The sequence below is a fragment of the Balaenoptera borealis genome, assembly GCF_965194805.1.
Source record: "Balaenoptera borealis genome assembly, chromosome: 19".
Lineage (NCBI taxonomy): Eukaryota > Metazoa > Chordata > Mammalia > Artiodactyla > Balaenopteridae > Balaenoptera > Balaenoptera borealis.
In genome coordinates this window covers 53452550-53476890 of record NC_138878.1, presented here as the reverse complement: position 1 = coordinate 53476890, position 24341 = coordinate 53452550, and the positions used below count along the sequence as shown (strand labels likewise).

Below are 24341 nucleotides of genomic sequence, written 5' to 3'. Positions count from 1 at the left end.
TGCAGAGCACGGGCTCTAGGTGCGTGGGCTTCAGTAGTTGTGGAACGCGGGCTCAGCAGTTGTGGCTCGCGGGCTCTAGAGCGCAGGCTCAGTAGTTGTGGCGCATGGGCTTAGCTGCTCTGTGGCATGTGGGATCTTCCCAGACCGGGGCTCAAACCCGTGTCCCCTGCATTGGCAGGCGGATTCTTAACCACTGCACCACCAGGGAAGTCCTGAGAACTTTCTTAAGAGTCAGCTTGCCCACACCCTATATCCGTTATTCTTCTGATTCCTCAGCAAAGCCAGCTGCAATGTGCATTTGATGTCATGTCTGTCACAGATGGTTTTGCAGAACAGAGTTGCCACTCCAGCCTGGACTTTAATGAAAGAGAAAATTAACCCTCTATATAGTTTAAACTACAATTATTTGGGGGTCTCTGTCACATACAGCCAAACCTATATCCAAACTAATACAGCCTTCCATTGAACTGTTTGAGACCAACAGCTACATAAAGCATTCTATGCTAACACAATTTATTTTTCCATTTTCCTAACGATGATCATTTGGGTTGTTTCCAGTTGTTGGCTATTATGGTTAGTACTGCTATCAACATCCATGCACATTTCTTTTGGTGGAAACAGGACTGCTTTCTGCTAGGTGTGAAATTACTGCATCAGATGATATGCATTTGTTCAGCTTCAGTTGACACTATGCAACAGTTTTCTAATTTACAATTCCATCAAACTCTAAAAGAGTTCCTGTTCTTCATATCCTCAGCAACACTTGTTATTGTCAATCTTCTTATATTTAAGCATCCTGGCAGATGTGTTGTGATACTGGATTGTGGTTTAATTTGTAATTTTGCAAGCTGAATACTTTGCCATATGTTTATTGGCCAACTGGATATCTTCTTTAATAAGTTGCCTATGGAGGTATTTTGTCCATTTTTATTAATTTTGGGGGCAATAAAATACATATAAAATCCACCATTTTAACCATTTTGAAGCATACAATTCAGTAACTTATAGTACATTCCCACTGTTGTGCAACCATCTGATCTCTAATTCCAGAATATTTTCATCATGCCAGAAAGAAACCTCACACACATGATCATGTTCTATTCTCCTCCCCCCCCACCCCCAGCAACCACCAATCTGCTTTATGTCTCTGAATTTGTCAAGAAATTTCATAAATATGAAATCATACAATATGTGACCTTTTGTCTCTGTTCTTACTCAGTATGTTTTCAAGTTTCAATGATGCTGTAGCACGTACCAGTATTTCATTTCTTTTTATGGCTGAGTTATATTTTATTGTACAGATAACCATATTTTGTTTATCCATTCTCCAGTTGAGGGACATTTGGGTAGTTTCTGGGTTGTATTTTTCTTTTTGATTTGTAGGAATTCTTAATTTATTCTGGATATAACCAACTACATAATGCAAGTATCTTTTCCCACTCTGGGGCTGGCCCTTTCACTCTCTTAATACTATGTTTTGATAAACAGAAATTCTTAACTTTAAGGTAGTATAATCCCAAGTTCATAAAAATATACTCATATAATCTTCTAGAAGCTTTTACTATTTTACCTTTCATATTTAGATCTATAATCCACCTAGTGTGAGGTAGAAATCAAGATTCTTATTTTTCAGTAGATATCAGCACCACTTACTGAAAAGACCATCCTTTCCCTGACTCTGTGTTATATCAAATGACTTTGTTAGTCATTTTCTCTGTAATCCATTCCAATAAATATTTCAACTCCCATAGCTCTGTTGAAACATTTCTAGCTAAAGTAACTAACAAAATTACTTTACCAAAATCAGTGCTCAAATGCCAGTCAACACTCTATTTGACTCATTAGTAGCATTTGACACAACTGATCAATCCCTTTGCTTCCTGTATACCAGATTCTCCTGGTTATCCTCCTACCTCTCTACTTATATTCAGTTCCCCTTAATGCATTCTCCTCCACTTCCTGACCTCTAAATATTGGAATGTCCCAGAACTCTGACTCTGGCCAGCCCTCAATCTACACTCTTTCCCTTAATAGCAGTCTGGCTTAAATATCAATCATATAATGCTAAGTCTTAAATTTATACCTCTAAAAAAATTTTTTTAATTGTGATAAAATATGCATAACATAAAATTTACTATCTTACCCACTTTTAAGTGTTTAGTGCAGTAGTGTTAAGTATGTGCACACTGTTGTGCAACCAATCTCCAGAACTTTTTCACCTTGCAGAACTGAAACTCTGTACCCATTGATAACTCCCCATTCTTCCCTCTTCCAGTTCCTGGCAACCACCATTCTACTTCCTGTTTCTATGGATTTGACTACTCTAGATACCTCATACCACTGGAGTCATACAGTATTTGTTGTTGTTTTTCTGAACGTGACTGACTTATTTCACTTACCATAACGTCCTCAAGGTTCATTCATGTTGCAGCATGTGTCAGGATTACACACACACACACACACACACACACACACACACACGACCACCACCACCACATTCTGTTTCTCCATTTGTTTGTTGATGAAACCTAGATTGCTTCTACCTTTTGGCTACTGTATGTAATGCTGCTAAGAACATGGGTGTACAAGTATCTGTTTAAGTTTAAGTTGGTGCTTGTAGTATATATCCAGAAGTGGAATTGCTGGATCATATGGTAATTCTATTTATAATTTTTTGAGGAACCACCATACTCTTTTCCCACAGTGGCTGAACCATGTTACACTCCCACCAACACAAGGGTTTCAGTTTCTCCACTGCCTCACCAATACTTGTTATACTTGTTTTTTGACTGTAGTCATCCTAATGGGTGTGAGGTGATATTTCACTGTAGTTTGGATTTGCATTTCCCCAGTGGCTAGTGATGTTGAGCATAGTTTCATGTGTTTGCTGGTCATTTGCATATCTTCTTTGAAGAAATATCTATTCAAATCCTTTTCTCATTTTTAAAATTGAGTTGTTTGGTTTTTTGTTTTTGGTAGGAGTTCTTTATATATTCTGGATATTAACCCCTTATCAGATATGTGACTTACAAATATTTTTTCCTATTCCATAGGTTGTATTTTCACTTTATTGTGTCCTTTGATGTCTATACTTCTAGCTTTTATCTTACCCCTAAGCTCCATATTTATCATCTAATTGCCTAGTTGAAATCTTCATGTAAATATGTAATAAGTACCTCAACCATAACATGTCCAAAGAGAACTTTCAAATCCCCTTTTTAGATTCATTCCTACTCCAGCTTAACCCATCTCAGTAAATGCAACCATCTTTTACCAATAGGTTAAGCCAAAAGCCTAGTTTTTTTCTTCTTACTCAACTTATAGTCTATTAGCAAGCATGGTCAACTTGTTCTTTAATATATATATAATGACATAATCATCATCACCACTTCTATCACAGTCTAAGCTACTATTGTTATACTACTGCAGTAACTCTCAAATTGGTCACCTGCTCTCTTTCTTGTTCCACTAAACACATCATATCTTAGTGACAACACATAACTTTTGCTCTTAAATGCCTCTAATAGTTTCCCATCACATTTAGGAAAAAAAGATTCTTATAATGCTCTATAAGGTCCTATATCCCCTGGGCTCTCTCTACCCCTCTTACCAAAACGTGTAGGATGCAACTAAAGCCACACTTAGAGGAAAATCTACGGCCTTAAATGCAAATAGAAAAAAGAAATTCTTAAAGTGAATCATCTAAACATCTATTTCAAGAAGTTAGAAGAAGAATAGCAAACTGAGACCTCAAAAAGTAGAATAAAGTAAAAAACAAAGATAGGCAGAATAAATAAAACAGAAACAAATACATAATAGGATTTCTGGCAAGACTGGTCAAGAAAAATAGACTACCTTACAGATTAAACGTTAATTACAAAGAAAAAAAATACAATGGAGTAACCTAGCAAACACCACCCAAACCAAGTGATCAAAGGTAACAACACTAATGATGGGACAGAATGACATTATGTGCCTCCTTATATAATACACTGAGAAAGATATGTCACCAATGCAATAATCCTGCCAAAAATGTATAGCCCGAATTTAATCTGGAAGAACCAACAAACATACTCTAATTGAAGGACATTCTATAAAAGTGGCCAGTATTCTTCAAAAATACCAGCCATAAAATCCAAAGAAAGGCTGAGGAACTTTTCAGATTAAAGTAAAGAGAAATGTAATGTGAGATCCTGAGTCAGGTGAAAAGGACAATATTTGGATAAGTAGTGGAATATAATACAGACAATAAATGAGACAATAGATTTGGATAAATGTAAAATTTCCTGAATTTATGAAATGTAAGAGAATATCCTTCCTATTAGGAAAGATAACTATTTAGGGTAAAGAGACTTAAATGAAATAATAAGGCAAATATGGCAAAAATATTACCAACTGGTGAATCTAGGTGAACAGCATATGGGAGATATTTTGGGGGTTATTTTGCACCTCTTCCATACGTTTAAAATTAATTCAAAATAAATTTTTATTTCATAAAAGACAGAAAAGGTACAAATAACCAATCTTAGGAATGAAAAGGGAAGTATCATTACAAACAAAAATGCATCCCCTTATAGAGTTATATTCTACTGGGATAACATCTAATAAATGATTAGTAAATGAATTAGTAAGTCAGATGGCAAAAAAATGTTATAGAAAAATAAAGAGGAAAAGAGATACAAAGTTATAATGGAAGGTTTGAGATATGTGGCATCAATTTTCCTCCAAAAAGACTGCAGACTAAAGGTATCAGCTTTACCTCCTGAGAGGCTGGAAACTAAAGGTCAGCCACATGGGTAGCCAACAAGGAGCCCCAATAAAAATTCTGGACACTAAGGCTCAGGTGAGTTTCTCTATTTGGCAATATGCCCAAATGCATATTATTACACATAGTTGATGGGAAAAGTTAGCACTGTCCATGACTCCAATGGGAGAAGACAATGGGTAGCTCCACACTTGGCACTCTCCTAGGCTCTGCCCTATGTACTTCTTCCCTTGGCTAATTTTAATTTGTATCCTTTTGCTGTAATAAACTAACTGTGAGGATGATAGCTTTCAGTGAGTTCTATGAGTTCTTTTAGTGAATTATCAAATGTAAGGGTGGTCTCGGAAACACTTGAAATTGCAATTGATGTCAGAAGTGAGGGAAGACTCCTGTAGACAGCTCCCTCTAATTTTTACATGAGACCATAATAAAATCAAATTATAAAAGAAAGACAAGAAAATCTCCAAACACCTCCAAATAACACACTTCTAAATAATCTATGGGTGAAATTAAAAGTCTCAAAGAAAAAAAATTTTTGAAGGATTAATAAGGACATGAATATCCTTTATATACATGGATACATATATATATAATTATATATAGATAATCCACCATAATGATAATAAGAACACCACATATAACTTTACACTCATAACTTTGACAACTTAGAAGAAATGTACCAATTCCTTGAAAATCACAAACTACCAAAACCCAGCCAAGATGAAATAGGTAATCTGAATAGTCCTATAACTATTTTTTTTAATAAATTTATTAATTTATTATTTATTTTTGGCTGCGTTGGGTCTTTGTTGCTGCGCACAGGCTTTCTCTAGTTGCAGCAAGCTGGGGCTACTCTTTGTTGCGGTGTGCGGGCTTCTCATTGCGGTGGCTTCTCTTGTTGCAGAACACGGGCTCTAGGCACGCGAGCTTCCGTAGTTGTGGCACGCGGGCTCAGTAGTTGTGGCTCACGGGCTCTAGAGCACAGGCTCAGAAGTTGTGGCGCACGGGCTTAGTTGCTCTGCGGCATGTGGGATCTTCCCGGACCAGGGCTCGAACCCGTGTCCCCTGCCTTGGCAGATGGATTCTTAACCACTGCGCCACCAGGGAAGCCCCTCCTATAACTATTATAGAAATGGAATTTATAATTTAAAAGAAATCCTGAAAAAAGAAATATCCAGGTCCAGATGGTTTCACTGGTGAATTTTACCAAACATTCACATCAATTTCTTCCAAGAAAGGATGAAAAGGGAACACTTCCCAACTTACTTTATGAGGCCATTATTATTCTTATACCAAAACCAGGCAAAGGCAGCATGCACACGCACACGTGCACACACACACACACACAAAGAGAAAACTACAGGCCAGTATCTCCCATGAACTTAGATGAAAAAATCCTGAATTAAATTTTACAAATCAAATCCAGAAGTGAATAAAAGGAATAATATATCATGACTAAGTGGAATTTTTACAGGTGTGAAAGGCTGATTCTGCATTCAGAAATCAATGTAATCCATCATACCAACAACTAAGAAGAAAAATCACATGATCATATTAACATTCATTTAAAAAAAAACCCTCAGGGCATTAAAAAGAGAGGGGACCTTCCTCAACCTCATAAACAGCATATACAAAAAATCTACTGCTAACATCATACTTAATGGCAAAAGACCTTACCCCTGAATGCTTTCCCTCTACAATTAAGAAAAAGGGCAAGGATGTCCACTATTACCACTCTTATCCAACACAGAACATATTTCTAGCCAACAAAAAGGCAAGAAAAAGAAATGGCATAGATTGGAAAAGGAAAAAAAAAAAAACCTTCTACTTGCAGATTATATGATTGTCTACAAGAATGAATCTACAAGGAAAAATTAGTACTAGTTAGTATTAGTACTAACTAGTACCAAGAAGTGCATTGAGCAACGTCATAGAATACAAGATTAACATACAAAATTGGCTGAATTTCTGTACACTGACAAGGACCAAATAGAAACCAAAATAAAAATGCAATACCACTTACAAATGCTCCAAGATTAAAAAAAAGAAATACTTAGGTAAAAAATTAACAAAACATGTACAGATAATACATGATGAAAATTATAAAATGCTAATAAAAGAAATCAAAGGAAAAAAACTTGGAGAAATGCTGTGTTCATGGATTGGAAGACTCAACAGAGTAAAGATGTTAATTCTCTAATTTCATCTACAGGTTTAACATAATTCCTATTTAAATCTCAGCAAGTTTTTTTTGTACATAGAGACAAGCTTATTCTAAAATTTATATGCAAAGAAAAAGGCCCCAAGGATAGCCAAAATTTTTTTTTGGAAAATAATAAAGTGGGAAGAATCACGCTTTCCAATATTAAGGCTTACTATATAACTGCTGTAATCAAAAGTATGGTACTAGCAGAGGAATAGTTACAAAGATCAATGGTACAGAACATAGATCTCAGAAATGGAGCCACACAAATGTGCTCAACTAATTTCTGATAATGGTGAAAAAGCAACTCAATGGAGGAGGGATAAAACTTGTTGAAAAAAATGGTGATGGAGAATTAGACATCCATAGGCAAAAAGATAAACCTTGACCTGAAGTCTCACATCTTCTACAAAAAGGTACTCAAAATGGATTACAGATTTAAATGGAAAATGTAAAACTATAAAACTTCTAGAAAAAAACATAAGAGAAAATCTTTAGGACCTAGGACTAGGTGGTGTTCTTAGACTTAACACCAAAACCCAAAAACAAACAAAAAAAACAACAACAAAACCCCCTAACTATTCATAAGATTTAAAAAATGAATAAAGGCTAGACTTCATCAAAATTAAAGTTTTCTCTGCAAAAGACCCTGTTAAAAGGATGAAAACACAAATTATAGACTTGGAGAAATTATTTCTTTAAGTCACATATCCAACAAAGCCCTATCTATTGGGTTGGCCAAGAAGTTCCTTAGGTTTTTAAGTAAAAATAAAAGACACATTTTTCATTTTCACCAAGAACTTTATTGAACAACGTATTCACCGTTTTGTTCCACTACCTTCTGCCATTTTTCAGGCAACTTCATAATTCCATCTTCCCAAAACTTTTTATCTTTTTGAGCAAAGAACTGTTCCAGGTGCCTTTTACAGTCTTCCAGGGAATTGAAATTTTTTCCATTAAGGGAATTTTGTAAAGACTGAAATCAATGGAAATCCGAAGGTGCAATGTCTGGTGAATACGGTGGATGAATCAGAACTTCCCAGCCAAGCAGTAACAGTTTTTGCCTGGTCATCAAAGAAACATGCAGTCTTGCGTTATCCTGATGAAAGATTATACGTTTTCTGTTGACTAATTCCAGATGGTTTTCATTGAGTGATGCTTTCAGTTGGTCTAATTGGGAGCAGCATTTGTTGGAATTAATCGTTTGGTTTTCCGGAAGGAGCTCATAATAGAGGACTCCCTTCCAATCCCACCATATACACAACATCACCTTTTTGGATAAAGACCGGCCTTTGGTGGTTCACTTCACTTGCCCCATGATCTCTTCCATTCCACATTATTGTACAGTATATATTTTCCATTGCCTGACACAATTTGTTTTAAAAACAGAACGTTTTCATTACGTTTAAGTAGAGAATCGCATGCGGAAATACGGTCAAGAAGGTTTTTTTTGCTTAACTTATGTGGAACCCAAACATCAAAGTGATTAACATAACCAGGCTGGTGCAAATGATTTTCAACGCTTGATTTGGATATTTTGAGTATGTCGGCTATCTCCCATGTGGTGTAACGTTGATCGTTCTCAATGTCTCGATTTGATTGCTATCAACTTCAACTGGTCTACCTGACTGTGGAGCATCATCCAGTGTGAAATCTCCAGCACGAAACTTTGCAAACCACTTTTGTCACCTTCGATCAGTCACAGCACCTTCTCTATACACTGCACAAACCTTTTTTGCATTTCAGTCGTGTTTTTACTTTTCTGGAAATAATAAGGCATAATATGCCAAAAATGTTGCTTCTTTTCTTCCATCTTCAATATCAAAATGGCTACACAAAAATTCACCAATTTTAATTTTTTTAAAAAATGTACTCTGATATGACAGGTATCACAATACAATCTAACAAAATTGTTTCGAATGAAGTTAAAGACAACTAAGCGCACTAGAACCATCTTACAGAAAAAACCGAACTGTTTGGCCAACCCAAAAGAATACATAAAGAACTTTGAAAACTCAACAGCAAAAAACCCAAACAATCAAATCATAAAAGGCAAAAGACATGAACAGACATTTCACTGAAGAGGATACACAGATGGCAAATAAACATGATTTTCTATTAAGGAAATTCAAATAAAAACTATAATGAAATATCATTACCCACCTATCAGAATGGCTAAAATGAAAACCTGATAACACCAAGTGCTGACTAGGATTCAGTGAAATGCATCATTCATACACTGCTGGTGTTTGGCAGTTCCTTTCAAAACTAAAAATGAGCTTACCTTACGACCCAGCAATTGCATACTTGAGCTTTATCCCAGACTTATTTTCAAGTACAAACTTTTACATGAATGTAAGGAACATATATATATATATATATATATATATATATATATATATATATATATATATATATGTTTACATATGTGTGTGTATATATATATTCCTTACATTCATGTTATAAATATATATATATATGATATAAGAAAAAAGCCAATCTCAAAAGGATACATACTGCAGGATTCCATTTACATAACTTCATGAAAAACATAGTTATATAGATGTAGCATAGATTAATGGTTACCAAGAGTTAGGAATAAGGGAGAAAGGGATGGGTGTAGCTATAAAGAGATAATAGGAGGGAGTCTTGTGGTGATGGTACTATCTATTTTGATTGTTGTAGTGGTGATACAAGGTTGTATATGATAAAACTACATAGAGCTATACATACGCACACAAACACACATACAAATAAGTGTGTATATAAGTAGTGAAATCTGAGTAACTTCTATGGATTATACCAATGACAATTTTTCAGTATGATATTGTACTATAGTTGTGTAAGATGTTAACACTGGGAGAGGCTGGAGGAAGGGTATATGGAACTTCCCTGTACATTTCTTTGCAACCTTCTGTGAATCTATAACTATTTCAAGGTAAAAAAAATTTAAAAAGAAATCACCACACCATATATGCAAAAGAAAAGGCCTGGCCAGGTATCAAAAATTAGTAAAAAGAATAACATCTTACATGAAAGCAAAACATTTAGGAAAGTATATATCATTTTTCCATGTTTCACCTCTGTATTAGTTTCTTAGAGTCAACGTAACAGTGTACCACAAACTAGGTGGCTTAAAACAACAGAAATATACTCTTTTCATAGCTCTGGAGTACTATGAGTTACATACATCATCAAAGACCTCTAATTCAGCGGTCCCCAACCTTTTTGGCACCAGAGACCAGTTTTGTGGAAGACAATTTTTCCCCGGGGGCGGTGGGGGATGGTTCAGGCAGTAATGCAAGCGATGGGGAGCAGCAGATGAAGCTTCACTCACTCTCCCGCCGCTCACCTCCTGCTGTGCGGCCCAGTTCCTAACAGGCCATGGACTGGTACCGGTCCATCAAAAGATGCAATCAACAGAGCTCAACCCCCGCAGCCCGGGGGTTGGGGACCCCTGCTCTAACTTGTGGAATGAACCTGCTCTTAGCCTTCAGGACCCTATACTTTCCTAAGGTCCTACTCCTTCCTTTCTAATCATCCCTCTACCATCTCTATCTCCTCAATGTAGTCATTTGCTTTAATTTTCACAATTTCTAATCAATTAATTTTTCCCAAATATTCTATTAGAAAATATATTCATATGTTCTTGATCCACTACTAGATTTTAAATATCTTTATAACATTTTAAAAATGTATTCTCATCACCTAGCAAAGCAACTTGTATGAATTTTTTAAAAAAAATTAATACTCTTGTTGATTGCATCTTTTGATGAACAGAAGTTTTTTAAGTTTGATGTACTCCCATTTGTCTATTTTTGCTGTGCCTTGGTATCATATCCCAGAAATTACTGCCAAATCCAATGTCATGAAGTTTTTCCCCTATATTTTCTTCTAGGCGTCTTATAGTTTTGGGTCTAAGATTTAGTTCTTTGATCCACTTTGAGTTAATTTTTGTATATGGCATAAGGAATTTTATTCCTTTGCATGTGGGTATCCAGTTTCCCCAACACCATTTGTTAAGAGTACAGTCCTTTCCCCCATAGAATGGTCTTGGCACTCTTATCTAAAATCATTTTGTCATATATCTGAGGGTTTATTTCTAGACTCTCTATTCCACTCATCTATATGTCTGTCTTTATGCCAGTACCACATTGTCTGATTACTGTAACACTGCAATAAGTTTTGAAATCAGATTTTCCCTAATTATTCTGTCTAATACAACTTTACATTAACTTTATAACCTTAATATAACCAACATTCTGACCAGTTGGCCTACTCCTCACAACAACTTTCTGCTTCCTGATTATAGCTCACTCACCTGGGAACCGTTCTCCTATCACTTCCCTCATAACCATCCAGGGCTCCTTCCCTTGCTCCAATGAAGAGATCACAGCCGGCTTAGAAATAGAAAGTCCTGGTTATAAGAAAAGAAATGGAGATGAGATGGAAATGAAAGTATTCAAATACTGTGTTTCAGAGTTTATTTTTAAAAACCTATAGGACAAGATGGTACTCGATTAGGTCTAGAGAAGAAAGAAAAGTCAAATTCTCATATACAGGTAAACTCAGGATCATAAGAAACAAAACAAACAAATAGATGGTAAAATGCTATTTAAGTTATATAAGCTTTCACTCCTTATTTTCCTTTGAGAAAAAAAGGAGTTTACTGAAATACTTATTCTCAGGTACTTTTCCATGTTAAATGTAAAGTTCTTAGAATGTAACTTCCAAATGCAAATTGTTTACATTTGTTGCAGTAAATAGAATAGTGTTCATATGAGCTGCAAATGTAAATGACATTTCTTGACTCAGTCCATTACTACACTAATTGGGAAGGCTAAAGAGCTTTGCACCCAGGACCCATGTGCTTAGTTTTATCTACGCTAGTGCATCTGCACATTTAGCACAGTGCAAGTGAAACAAAAGACAAAGCCTGGTTTCTTTGACTACGTTATGCTTTAATGGTACAGAAATTCAATTCTGCTCCTTAATTTTCAAGGAAGAAAGTCAATTATAAGAAAGGACCAGAGTAAGATGTGAGGATAGAGAAAATGAAGGTGCAACTCCACTTGGCTGTGCTCATTTCTACACAAAGAGAAAATTCATCTAGTTATTTGAAAGGTAGCCCTAAAATTCACAGTGGAGAAAGCAGAAATTCCAAGAAACAGATTCTGAATTATTAGAGGCAGATAACTTTACCCAGTGAAAGCAAGTTGCTATAGTTCTCCAACATCACATCTTTGTACAAATTCCTCTGTGCAGGGTTCAGACATTCCCATTCCTCCTGAGAGACATCTATAGCCACATCTTTGAACATCACCAGCCCCTAGAATGACAAATCACAGTACTGTTTTTGAAATTATAAGAAACATTTTTCAAAAGGAAGAAGCACTGCTAAAAGAAGGCACTGCAGGAAAGGGATGGTACAGTGAGTATATAGGCTAAGGCTGGAAGCTTGTATGGGTCAAAAATAAATTTAGTGAGACTAAAGCAGAATGCCCACATACTCTTAAACAATTCAATTTCTGCACACACATCCTCTAGCATAGGGTGGAAAACTTCTGTTAATCACTCATCTAGAAATTTAGAAAATAAATAGAGGTTCCCAACTAAGTTAAATAGTTGTAAATTTTTCCAGAATTTCTTATGAAAATCTCCATCTTCAGAAAAAGGACCTGATGATTTTTCTTCCTCCTTATGACTAAACATTTTTACTTTTAATGCAAATTCTTTAGTAAACACCCAGTGCAGACTATATTTTCCAAAGATGGGCAGAGCACATCTCCCTTTCATAACCTTGATATGCCCCACTCACTAGCAGGCCAGTAGTAGCTTTGGGCCCTGCAGCAAACCATGTCAGGAACTGGTCCCATCCACCAGCATGCCGACACTAGATCTGGGACCCTCAGCCCCACAACCACCTGGCTCCACTCACCAGTGGGCCCCACTGCCAGGAGTCTCGTGATCCAGCTCTGCCAACCAGTGCCCATCAGCCTCTGCATAAGACAGGGCCTGGCAGACAACTGGACCAGGAGCCAGCCACACCTACCAGACTGCCCACAGTAGTCAGGCCACCACAAGAGAAGGACCCACGCAGCCCAAATATGGGGCACCCCTAGACTATATAGCTCTAGTGACCAGAGGGGAGAGCACTGCTGGGACGCAGAGGACGTCTCCTACAAAAGGCCACTTCTCCAAGGTTGGGAAAGGTAACCAATCTATCAGAAACACAGAAATAAAAACAGCCAACTGGGCAAAATGAGGTGACAGAGAAACATCTTCCAAATGAAGGAACAAGATAAAACCCCAGAAGAAGAACTAAGTGAAGTGGAGATAGGCAATCTACCCTATAGGGAGTTCAAGGTAACGATTGTAAAGATGTTCAAAGAATTCAGGAGAAGATTGGATAAACAGAGTGATAAGCAATAAGTTACGTACAAGGGAACTCCCATAAGGCTATCAGCTGACTTTTCAGCAGAAATTCTGCAGTCCAGAAGGGAGTGGCATGATATATTTAAAGTGATGAAAGGAAAAAACCTAACCAAGAGTACTCTGCCTGGCAAGGCTTTCATTCAGTTTGATGGAGAGATCAAAAGCTTTACAAGCAAACAAAAGCTAAAAGAGTTTGGCATCACCAAACAAGCTTTACAAAAAATGTTCCTCTAAGTGAAAAAGAAAAGGCCACAACTAGAAACATGAAATTACAAAAAGAAAAATCTCATCTGTAAAGGCAAATATACAGTAAAGGTAGTAAATTAGCCATTATAAAGCTAGTAGGAAGGTTAAAAGACAAAAGTAGTAAAATCATCTATATCTGCATTAAGTAGTTAAGGGATATATATACAAAACAAAAAGATGTAAAATATGATAAAAACAGGAAGAGTTAGGGGAGGGTGTAAAACATGCAGAGTTGTTAAAATGCATTTGAACTTGAGAGGTCAGTAACCTAAAATAATGAGAGAAAGAGAGAGAGAGAGAGATGGAGGAAGAAAGAAAAACTGCTATGTACAGTGTGGGGAATATAGTAGATAACTCTGTAATATTCTTCTATGGTGACATACCGTAACTAGACTTATCATGGTGATCATTTTGAAATGTATAAAAATACGAAGTCACTATGTTGCGTAACAGAAGCTAACATAGTGTTGTAGGTCAGTTATACTTCAAAAACAAACAAACAAATTCAGAGAGAAAGAGATCAGATTTGCAGTTAACAGAGGCAGTGGGTGGGGAGGGGGATTGGATAAAGGTGGTTAAAAGATACAAACTTCCAGTTATAAGATAAATAAGTAATAGGGATGTAATGTACAACATGATAAATATAATTAACACTGCTGAACGTTATTTATGAAAGTTGTTAAAAGAGTAAATCCTAAGAGTTCCCACAAGAAAAAATTTTTTTTCTATTTCTTCATTTTTGTATCTACATGAGATGAAGGATTTTACTAACTTTATTGTGATACTCATTTCATGATGTACGTATGTCAAACCATTATGCTGTACACCTTAAACAGTGCTGTATGTAAATTATATCTCAATAAAACTGGAAGAAAAAAATGCTGAAAGAAAGCTGTTAGGCTATAATTCTATTTCCAATTAAAATCCCTCAAAATGAAGGTGAAATAAAGCTTGGAGTTTTATTTCTGTTGCTGTTGGTTTGTTTTTTTGAGAGTAACAAACCTGTGCTACAAAAAATGTTAAAGTAAGTTTTTCAGGTGGAAAAAATTTATACTAGGTAAAAACTTCTATTGACAGAGAAATGAAGAGTGCCAGAAATGATAAATTTGGAGGTAAATAAGAAAGATATTGTTTTCATCTCATAATTTCTTTAAAAGATAATCGACCATTTAAAGAAAAAAAAAAAAGCTGGGAGTTCCCTCGTTGCCCAGTGGTTAGAATTCTGGGCTTTCACTGCCATTGCCTGGGTTCAATCCCTGGTCAGGGAACTGAGATCCTATAAGCTGCATGGCACACCACACTCCCCCCCAAAAAAAGGAAGAAAGAAAAAACAAAAATAAGCATGTGTGGTTTAAAAGTATTTAGAAATAAAATATATGATAACAGTAGTAAAAAAAGATGGGAAGGGGAAATGGAAATATCCAGTTTTAAGATTTTTGAATTATGTATGAAGTTGTGTAAAATTATTGGAAGGTCCAGTAAGATTTTTTTGTTTTTAAAATGTTCCTATAAATTTTGCTTTCACAAAAATGTTCCTATAAAAGGGTTTCATCTTCAAGGAATTCATGGAAAAGACTGACAAGTACAGGTTTCTGGTAACTGACTATACTGCTGAACTAAATGAATAAGCATTTTCAGAACTCTAATGGAAAACTGATGAATTCATAAAAGTGTTAACAAAAGATCAAGATAAAAAAATTAATTACATGGGACTGAGTGAACTGATGAGGATGATTATAATTTTTGTGACTTTCTGTTTGAATAAAAAAAAAATCCCACAAGGACTCAGAGGCAAAAAATATACAAATCAATTTTCAATGCAAAGTAAAGGAGCTGTTACAGTGGAGGATTACTGGACTGAATGTCAATATTATGACATAGTATGAGTGTGTTTCGTGTTTGGTAATTGCAATCATTGTTGCTTTTGTTGTGGTCATCCATTTACAATGCTAGGTGTCAGTTTATTTATCTCTTGTAAAAATAAAATACAGTGTGTGAAAAAAAAAATCACATTGGAAACCTTAGAACAACCCCCAAAACAATAAACAAAACAAAAATGGTACAGCTAATAATCCTATAATGGAGATAAATGGAATACTAAAAAATACATGATTAGTCCAAGAGAAGGCAGGAAAATAGGGAAAAAAAAAGGAAGAAAGAATAGATGATAAGATGATAGATTAAAACATAATCATTACATTTAATTTACACAGTCTATCTAGAAGTCAGCAAAATTTTTCTGAATAGGGTCAGGTAGTAAATATTTTAGGCTCTGTGGATCACATATAGTCCCTATAACATATTCTTTTTTCTTTACTTATTTATAACCCTTCTGAAATGCAAAACCATTCTTAGGTTGAGGGCCATAGGAAAACAGGTTGTGGGCTGGATTTGGCCAGCATGCCATAGTTTGCTAAACCCTGTGTAGATACTTGAAGGCAGCGACTGTCAGACTGGGTAAAAAAGTAGAACCAAAGTATATGCTGTTATATGATACACTTAAAATAGGTTAAAATAAAAGGATGGAAAAAAGATATGCCATGAAGAAAATGGTAAAAGAAAGCTGAATCAGTTATGTTAATAAAGAGAACAGAATTCAAGACAAAGAATATTACCAAAAGGAATATTTCATGATCAAGGGGTCATTTTGTCAAGAGGATATAGCAATCCTAAATATGTATGCACCTAATAACACAGCTTCAAAATACCATAAAGCAAAAATTTACAGAACTGTAACAGACCCACCATTGTATCTGGAAATTTCAACTGTCCTCTCTCAGTAATTGATAGACCAAGTGACAAAAAAAAAATTAGTAAAGATATAGAAGAGTTGATCACCACTACAAACATTTGACCTAACTGATAAACACTCTACCCAACAGTATAATACCCTTTCTTTAAAAAAATTGCACATGGAGCATTAACCAAATTGTCCACATTTTGGGCCATAAGACAAATCTCAATAAATTTAAAAGGATAGAAATTACAGAGTATGTTCCTTGACCACCACAGGATTAAATTAAAAATGAACTATCAGAAAGAACTGAAAAAGTTCCCAAATATTTGGAAGTTAAAGAGCACTCCTCTAAATAACCCATGGGTGAAAGAAGAAAGGGAATTTTAAGCTAGAAAAATAAGAGAAAATTAAATCTAAAATATACAGAACAAAGGAAAGAATAAATAAGATCAGTAATCAGTGAAACAGCAAGGGCAAACTAGAGAGAAAAACCAGTAAAACTAAACGCTGGTTCTCTGAAAAGACCAATAAAATTGACAAGCTGCTAGTATACTGATCAAGAAAAGAAGACAGGGCTTCCCTGGTGGCTCAGTGGTTGAGAATCTGCCTGCCAATGCAGGGGACACGGGTTCGAGCCCTGGTCTGGGAAGATCCCACATGCCACGGAGCGACTAGGCCCGTGAGCCACAATTGCTGAGCCTGCGCGTCTGGAGCCTGTGCTCCGCAACAAGAGAGGCCACGATAATGAGAGGCCCGTGCACCGCGATGAAGAGTGGCCCCCACTTGCCACAACTAGAGAAAGCCCTCACACAGAAACTAAGACTCAACACAGCCATAAATAAATAAATAAATAAATAAATAAATAAATAAATAAATAAATAAAATTTAAAAAAAAAAGAAAAGAAGACATAAATTATCAATATCAGGAATTTAAAAGTGTGCATTACTGTAGATCTGACAGGCATTAAAATGATAATAAGGGAATATTATGAACAACTTTATGCCAATAAATTTGACATCTAAGTTGAAATAAACTAATTCCCTGAAAGGCACAAATTACTGAACTAATTCAAGAAAAAAAAAAAAACCCAAAGCCCTTTATCTATTAAAGAAATTAAAGTCTCCCCATGAAGAAAATTCTAAACTCAGATGGTGTATTAGTTTTCTACTGATGCTGCACATATCACCACAAATGCAGTAGCTTAAAACAACAAATTTATGATCTGTTGGTTACAAGTCCAACAAGGGTTTTACTAGACTAAATCAAGGTGTTGGCAGGGCTGTGCACCTTTCTGGCAGCTCTAGGGAAGAGTTCATTTCCTTGCCTTTTCTAGCTTCTAGAGGCTACTTACGTTCCTTGGCTCGTGGCCCCCTTCCTCCATCTTCAAAGCCAGTAATGTTGCATTTTTTTAACCGAAGTATGCATATTCTGTACTCACATCCTCTTTTGACCCTGACTCTTCAGATAACACAACATAATCTCCCCATCTCAAAAGCATGAATTTGGGGGACTTCCCTGGTGGCACAGTGTTTAAGAATCCGCCTGCCAGATTCAATTCGGGACACAGGTTCAATCCCTGGTCCAGGAAGATCCCACATACTGCGGAGCAACTAAGCCCATACGCCACAACTACTGAGCCTGCGCTCTAGAGCCCACAAGCCACAACTACTGAGCCCACATGCCACAACTACTGAAGCCCGCGTGCCTAGAGACCATGCTCTGCAACAAGAGAAGCCACCACAGTGAGAAGCCCATGCACCGCAACGAAGAGCAGCCACTGCTCGCTTGCCGCAACCAGAGAAAGCCTGCGTGCAGCAATGCAGACCCAACACAGCCAAAAATAAATAGATAAATAAATAAATTTATTTTTTAAAAAGCATTAATTTAATCATATTTGCAAATTCTCTTTTGCCATGTAAGGTAACCTATTCACAGGTTCTAGGATTAGCACGCAGACAGTTTTTTTTTTTTAGGGGGGCTCATTATTCTGCCTACCACAGATGTTTTTTGCTGGTGAATTCTATCAGACAATTAAGGAATAAATAATACAAATTCTATAAAAAAAACTCTTCCAGAAAATAGAGGAGGAGGATGCAAGTCCTGACTTATTTTATAAATAAAGGAGGAATAAAGACATTTTCACATAAAGAAAGCTGAGAGGATTTGTCACCAGAAGATACAAACTACAGGAAATGCTAAGGAAATGTCTTCAGGCCAAAAAGAAATGATACCAAACAGAAATTCAGATCTCAAGAAGAGAGAGCAATTGAAAATGGTATATATGTGAATAAATAAAATTCTTTGCAAAGAATCAAATAAAGTATTTTTTTCAAGAGCCTATTGAACTTCCTTTGTTTCTGTGGATTTTCCCCTTTTCGTTTTGTATATTTGTGCTTTCTCCCTTTTCATTCATGATTCAAAGGTTAGCGATTTAACTTATTGATTTATCTTATTAGTTATAATTTTTTCCTGTTTTGTAACACATGTAATTTTTATCTTTGTAAATCCCTTCCAGATTTCTTTCTACTTATTTTTAACTTACGTATTTTCATTATTTTTTGTTAGAAGCATTTAAATCTATGACTTTTCCCTTAGAGTCCTGCTTTAACTAAATTCCATGGGTTCCAATATGTAGTGCTATCACTGACATTAGAAATTTTTCACTTTTTAGATTATATTTCTTCTTTGATTCAGCAGTTACTAAGACAGATTTTATAAACTGCTGGTAAGAATAATAATTTTTCTGATTCTGTAATTAAATTCTAGTTGTATTTCACTGTGTTTGGAGAATATTATCTATCATTTGTACTTTTTGGGCTTTACTACAGCCTAATATTTTGTCATTTTTTTCTGAATGGTCCATGGATACTTAAAAAATGCATATTCACTACTATTAGCATTTAATGTATATCAGTAAGATAGATTTGATGGAGTATGTGATTTAGTACTTTAATATCCTTACTAAATTTTGTCCACTTGTCTTGACTTTGACTAAGAGGGTCAACTAATGTCCCCTACTGCTGGCAAGTATCTATTTCTTCTTCTATCTGCTCTTCTATTTTTAGGAAAGTTGCTGCTGTAATATTTTATATGTAGGTAATTCATAACTATTTTAGCTTCACTTTGAAATTTACACCTTAGAATTATGTAGTGTCCTTCTTTGCCATGTTTTTAAAATATATATATATATATATATATATATTTATTTATTTATTTATTTATTTATTTTCAACTGTGTCAGGTCTTAGTTGCAGCACGTGGGGTCTTTCCTTGCAGCGCATGGGCTCCAGAGCACATGGGCTCTGTAGTTGTGGTGCACAGGCTCCAGAGAGCATGGGCTCTGTAGTTGCAGCACACGGGCTCTCTAGTTGTGGCACAGGCTTAGTTGCCCCACAGCATGTGGGATCTTAGTTTCCCAACCAGGGATGGAACCCACGTCCCCTGCATTGGAAGGCGGATTCTTAACCACTGGACCACGAGGGAAGTCCCTCTTTGCCATGTTTAATGGTGTGATGTGGCCTGAAGTTTAGTACGTTTTCCTTTAGTTTCCATTTGCCTGGTATAATTGGTCCATCCTTTTATTAAACTTTCTGAATCACTGAATCACTTAAGTGTCCGATGCAGAGAGTTGAATTTTTCTTTGTGACTCAATCTGAAAGACTTTTTCTCTTAATAGGTATGTTAAAACTCATATCCAGGGACTTCCCTGGTGGTGCAGTGGTTAAGAATCCGCCTGCCAATGAAGGGGACATGGGTTCGAGCCCTGGTCTGGGAAGATCCCACATGCCGCGGAGCAACTAAGCCCATGAGTCACAACTACTGAGCCTGCGCTTCTAGAGCCCGTGAGCCACAACTGCTGAGCTCACGTGCCACAACTACTGAAGCCTGCGTGCCTAGAGCCCATGCTCCACAACAAGAGAAGCCACCACAGTGAGAAGCCCACGCACTGCAACGAAGAGTAGCGCCGCTCACTGCAACTAGAGAAAGCCTGCACGCAGCAACAAAGACCCAATGCATCCAAAAATTAAAATTAAAACAAAACAAACAAAAAGAACTCATATACAGTTATTGATTGATAAGACATATATTTTGCTCTTTCGTCTTAGTTTTACCATACAATTATTTTGTTCATTACATATACATAGTCATCCCTTGCTATCCACAGGGGATTGGTTCCAGGACCCCCACAGATACCAAAAGCTGCAGATGCTCAAGTCCCATGTAAAATGGCATAGTATTTGCGTATAACCTACACACATCCTCCCACATGCTTTAACTCATCTCTAGATTACTTATAATACCTAATGTAATGTAAATGCTATGTAAATAGTTGCTAGCATGAAGCAAATTCAAGTTTTGCTTTGTGGAAATTTCTGGAATATTTTTTCCTGAATATTTTCAATCTACAGTTGGTTGAATCCATAGATGTGGAACCCACAGATATGGGAGTTGACTATATATATATATAATGTATACACATACATACATATGCACATATATATATTTGTGTGTCTTAAGTCTTGTACTATATAAGCTGATTATTTACTTTCTGTCTCTTTCATTACAAGTCAAGTTCCACAAGGAATGATTTGTATGTGTCTGATTTTTACCCCCCACTGATTTATTCCTAGTTACCTAAAAGAATGCCTATCACATAGTAGGTATTCAGTAAATATTTGTTAAATCAGTTCATCAAACCAAAGTTCTGACAAGAGAAACATCAATATTTCCCTCAAAAGGATACTATTTCTGTTCTTTCCTTATTCTGGCAGAAGACTCAGCATAGGGGAAATAAGTAATGATTTATTGAATGAGTATATAAACTGGTTAGAGAGATGAGCAAAAAAGGAAGATCCTATATTTTTGGCACAATCACTTACTCACTCACTGGCAAGTTACTGTATGATATTCAGTTAGGTAACAATATCAGGATGAAGAATGCAAATATTGACATGACCTATAGGAAAAAAAGAGGACTACTTCAATAAGGAACAAGAAAACAACAACTTACATGGGCCATGGCTTTTTTTTTAGAATTCACTGTATTTATTAGCTGTCTTCTTAGTTCCACTTTAGAATAAATTCACAGTCCAAAGAAAGTGTTGCTGAATGAGAGGGGTTTAAAAGTAAACAAAAAACAAAAACAAACATGAGATGATCTTGCCTCTGAGCTCCCAATGTGCTAATTTAGAATGACATTTCCCCCACTTCACGTCACCTACTCCCAGACCCCATACACACATACATAAAAGATCAGAAAAAAGCTGAACAAATCCCAACCTTACTCAAAGCAAGGAGGGAATCCAGCTATGGATTCAAGAAAGACTGGGCCCAGGCTCTTTAGCAGGAGGGATCTAGAGAGGCAAATCAGTGTCCCAACACTATGATAAAATCGACCCAATTGGCCTGCTCAGACCTACCCTGACCAGATTCTCACTGAATTAAAAGGAAAAAGAAAAGGACCTTATGAAAAGGTCAGGGAAAGAGAAAATGACTCAAAAGATCTAACAGATCTTTGGTTATAGCTAACATTCCTGTGTAACAGGAACTTCAAAAATAGACACTAAAGCAACACTGAAAAGAAGAAACAGAACAAAGATGTCCAGAGCAAAATAAATACTTGAGTCTTTAGTTTGAAGTACCGGTGAGAATTTAAAAAACCACATCCTGGAAAATCTTCTGAAATTTATCCCTAAATACAGGCAAAAAAGACCTAAATATCGTTTAATAAGGAATTACAAAACAATGTGTACTGTGTTCTAATCTTTGGGGAAAAAATACTCATGAACATAAGCATATATGTATGTACATAAGGAGGGTGAAAGCATTTGCAATAAAATGTTCAGAGCGGTTGAAGAATTATAGATAACTTTTACTTTAAATGAAGTAATATAACAAAGGAATTTTGAAGGTTAATGTGAAAATTTCAGGTAAGATGCAGCACCAAATCATCTTAGACACTGTTTTTGGATGTGCAACAGTGCCATTCTTTCCTCCAATTCGAGGTGTTTCTAAGGGGAATGGCAGAAGTTGTGAGGTAGAGAAAAATTATGAGATACTAGGCTTTTCTGGAAGCTCAAACTTTGTGTGACCTTGAGTGTGATGTGGAGTAGATGTTGTCTGTGACCATGAAGACTATGTTTCTCTGATTCTTGGTGGTGTATGAGCTCTTCAGATAACTGTGGAGGACACCGACTAAGTGGGCATATGGTTAGTTTTTTGTTGTTGTTTGTTGTTTTCTTTTTTTTTTTTTTTTTTTACTATATAAGTCACTTTGAGGTTGTGTGATGATGATAAACACGGGGGGGATGGTGGGATTATGTGACTTTGGCTTTATGACGTGAGTATGAATCTACAGGTGACTACTGGAATGTCTTCCTAACTGCCTGATTACGGTGAGCCTGGGTTTAGAGGTTTGTGTAAATGTGCTTTTCTTTTATGTAAGTAAATGGGGCTTACACAAATAGTCACCTGCAATCATGATCATAAACACATACAAATTCCATTTACACATATGGCCATGCACAAAATTACAATGGTTACAAAAGCACGAATCCAGTTGCTGTCACAACAAACAGCCAAATACCCTTAGTCATTAGACTAATTTCCGTCACGCACGCACAGACTAATCTACTCTCCCCAGGTCAGCTCCCGCACTAAGAGGCCTAACACTCCAGATACTCCTCTTGCCCGGTCCTGGGGCTACAGGATTCCTCACCTTCAGCATCCTCAGGAGGAGCTCTGGTCCAAGTTCTGATTGGACTTCCCGGCGAAGCTGCACGCCGAGCCCTGCCTACTCTACCCGTAACGGGAAGCCCTCGACTGCCTCTGCTGCCGACTATTCAACCGCCGTTCTGACCGGAAGTAGCTTTGGAAAGCCGTGTCCTCTGGGAAACTTAGTCCTAGAGGAAGGAGCCCGGGAGGCTAACGAGGTAGGTCTTCCGCCAGACTTCCGGCCGCACCTGCGCTGTTTCACTCGGGTTTGGAGTGACGCCGCAACCACCCAGTTTGCGTGGCTCACACCCGGGTTTGGGGTCTGAATTCGGAACCTCAGATTTCTCTGAGGACGGATTTCAAGCCTGACACGGTGGCTGTCCCCACCCTCCCAATGTGCACGTTCGCGGGCAGCTGGCTTAAGAGAACTGTTGTCTGGTGCGGAGAGATCCAGCCTCTGGATGGTTCTCTCCGCGGTTGCGATGCGAGATGTATTTTCTGTGAGTCCGTTACGTACGCGTCTCATCGAGAGGCAGATGATTATGTGACAGCGACTGTGAGGGTGTCATGCGTGAGGAACTCTGTATGTGGAAGTGGATGTGCTACATATTCGTGTAGGTTCAAGCAGTGAGCTTGGCCACGTGCAGTGATTGTGAGGTGGCATAATGTGATGTGACTTAACCAGTGAGTGGTGCTTTGAGACCGTGTGATTGATTACGCATGCTTGCGGGTGGCGCGGCCAGCTCTGCTGGCAGTGACCTCACAACATTCGGTGGAAGGCTGTCTGTGCTGGGTCCACCTATGACTACCGGGAGGGTTTGGGTGTGGCGAGTGTCCGCAGGTAAATTTCACCAGCGAAGGGAGGAAGCTGGTCTGTTGAAACTAGGAGGGACCCAGTGGATGAATCAGATCCCTGGGGCAGGCGAGCTGGTCCTGAGCCGTTCGTGTGTGTGTGTGTGTGTGTGTGTGTGTATGTGAGAGAGAGAGAGAGAGGTGTGAGGTGACATTGTGTGTCTAAGTGTGTGTGACAGGCTGGAATTAATCCAGAGGGGTGGAAACTAGTACGATTATCTGCGATAAGGGACAAATCTATGGTAAAGATTTTTAATCTTGCTGAGGCCAGAAGCTCCATCTCTTAAGTGTGAGGAAATATAGTATCTGTGAGAACATGTGGTTGTGTTTCTGTGTCTGATTCTCTGTTATGTATATGAGATGGTTTGCACTTGAGCCTATCACTGGG

The 24341-nt window shown here is 37.1% G+C and overlaps 1 protein-coding gene across 10 annotated transcripts in view; it reads right to left on the bottom strand.

The window, feature by feature from the left end:
• The window catches only part of ZNF461 (zinc finger protein 461), a 136477-nt gene that overhangs the window by 8553 nt on the left and 103583 nt on the right, over window positions 1–24341 (bottom strand). For 7 of the 10 annotated variants that reach the window (XM_082367292.1, XM_082367294.1, XM_082367295.1 and 4 more), the window contains 2 exons: window positions 12171–12297; window positions 11290–11385 (listed from right to left, as the gene is read on the bottom strand). In XM_082367292.1, the coding sequence (XP_082223418.1) occupies window positions 11290–11385; window positions 12171–12297 (223 nt within the window). Of the gene's footprint in view, window positions 1–11289; window positions 11386–12170; window positions 12298–21398; window positions 21493–23105; window positions 23257–24341 lie in introns of those variants that run through there. The other 3 variants (XM_082367296.1, XM_082367298.1, XM_082367297.1) reach the window with 3 other exon arrangements.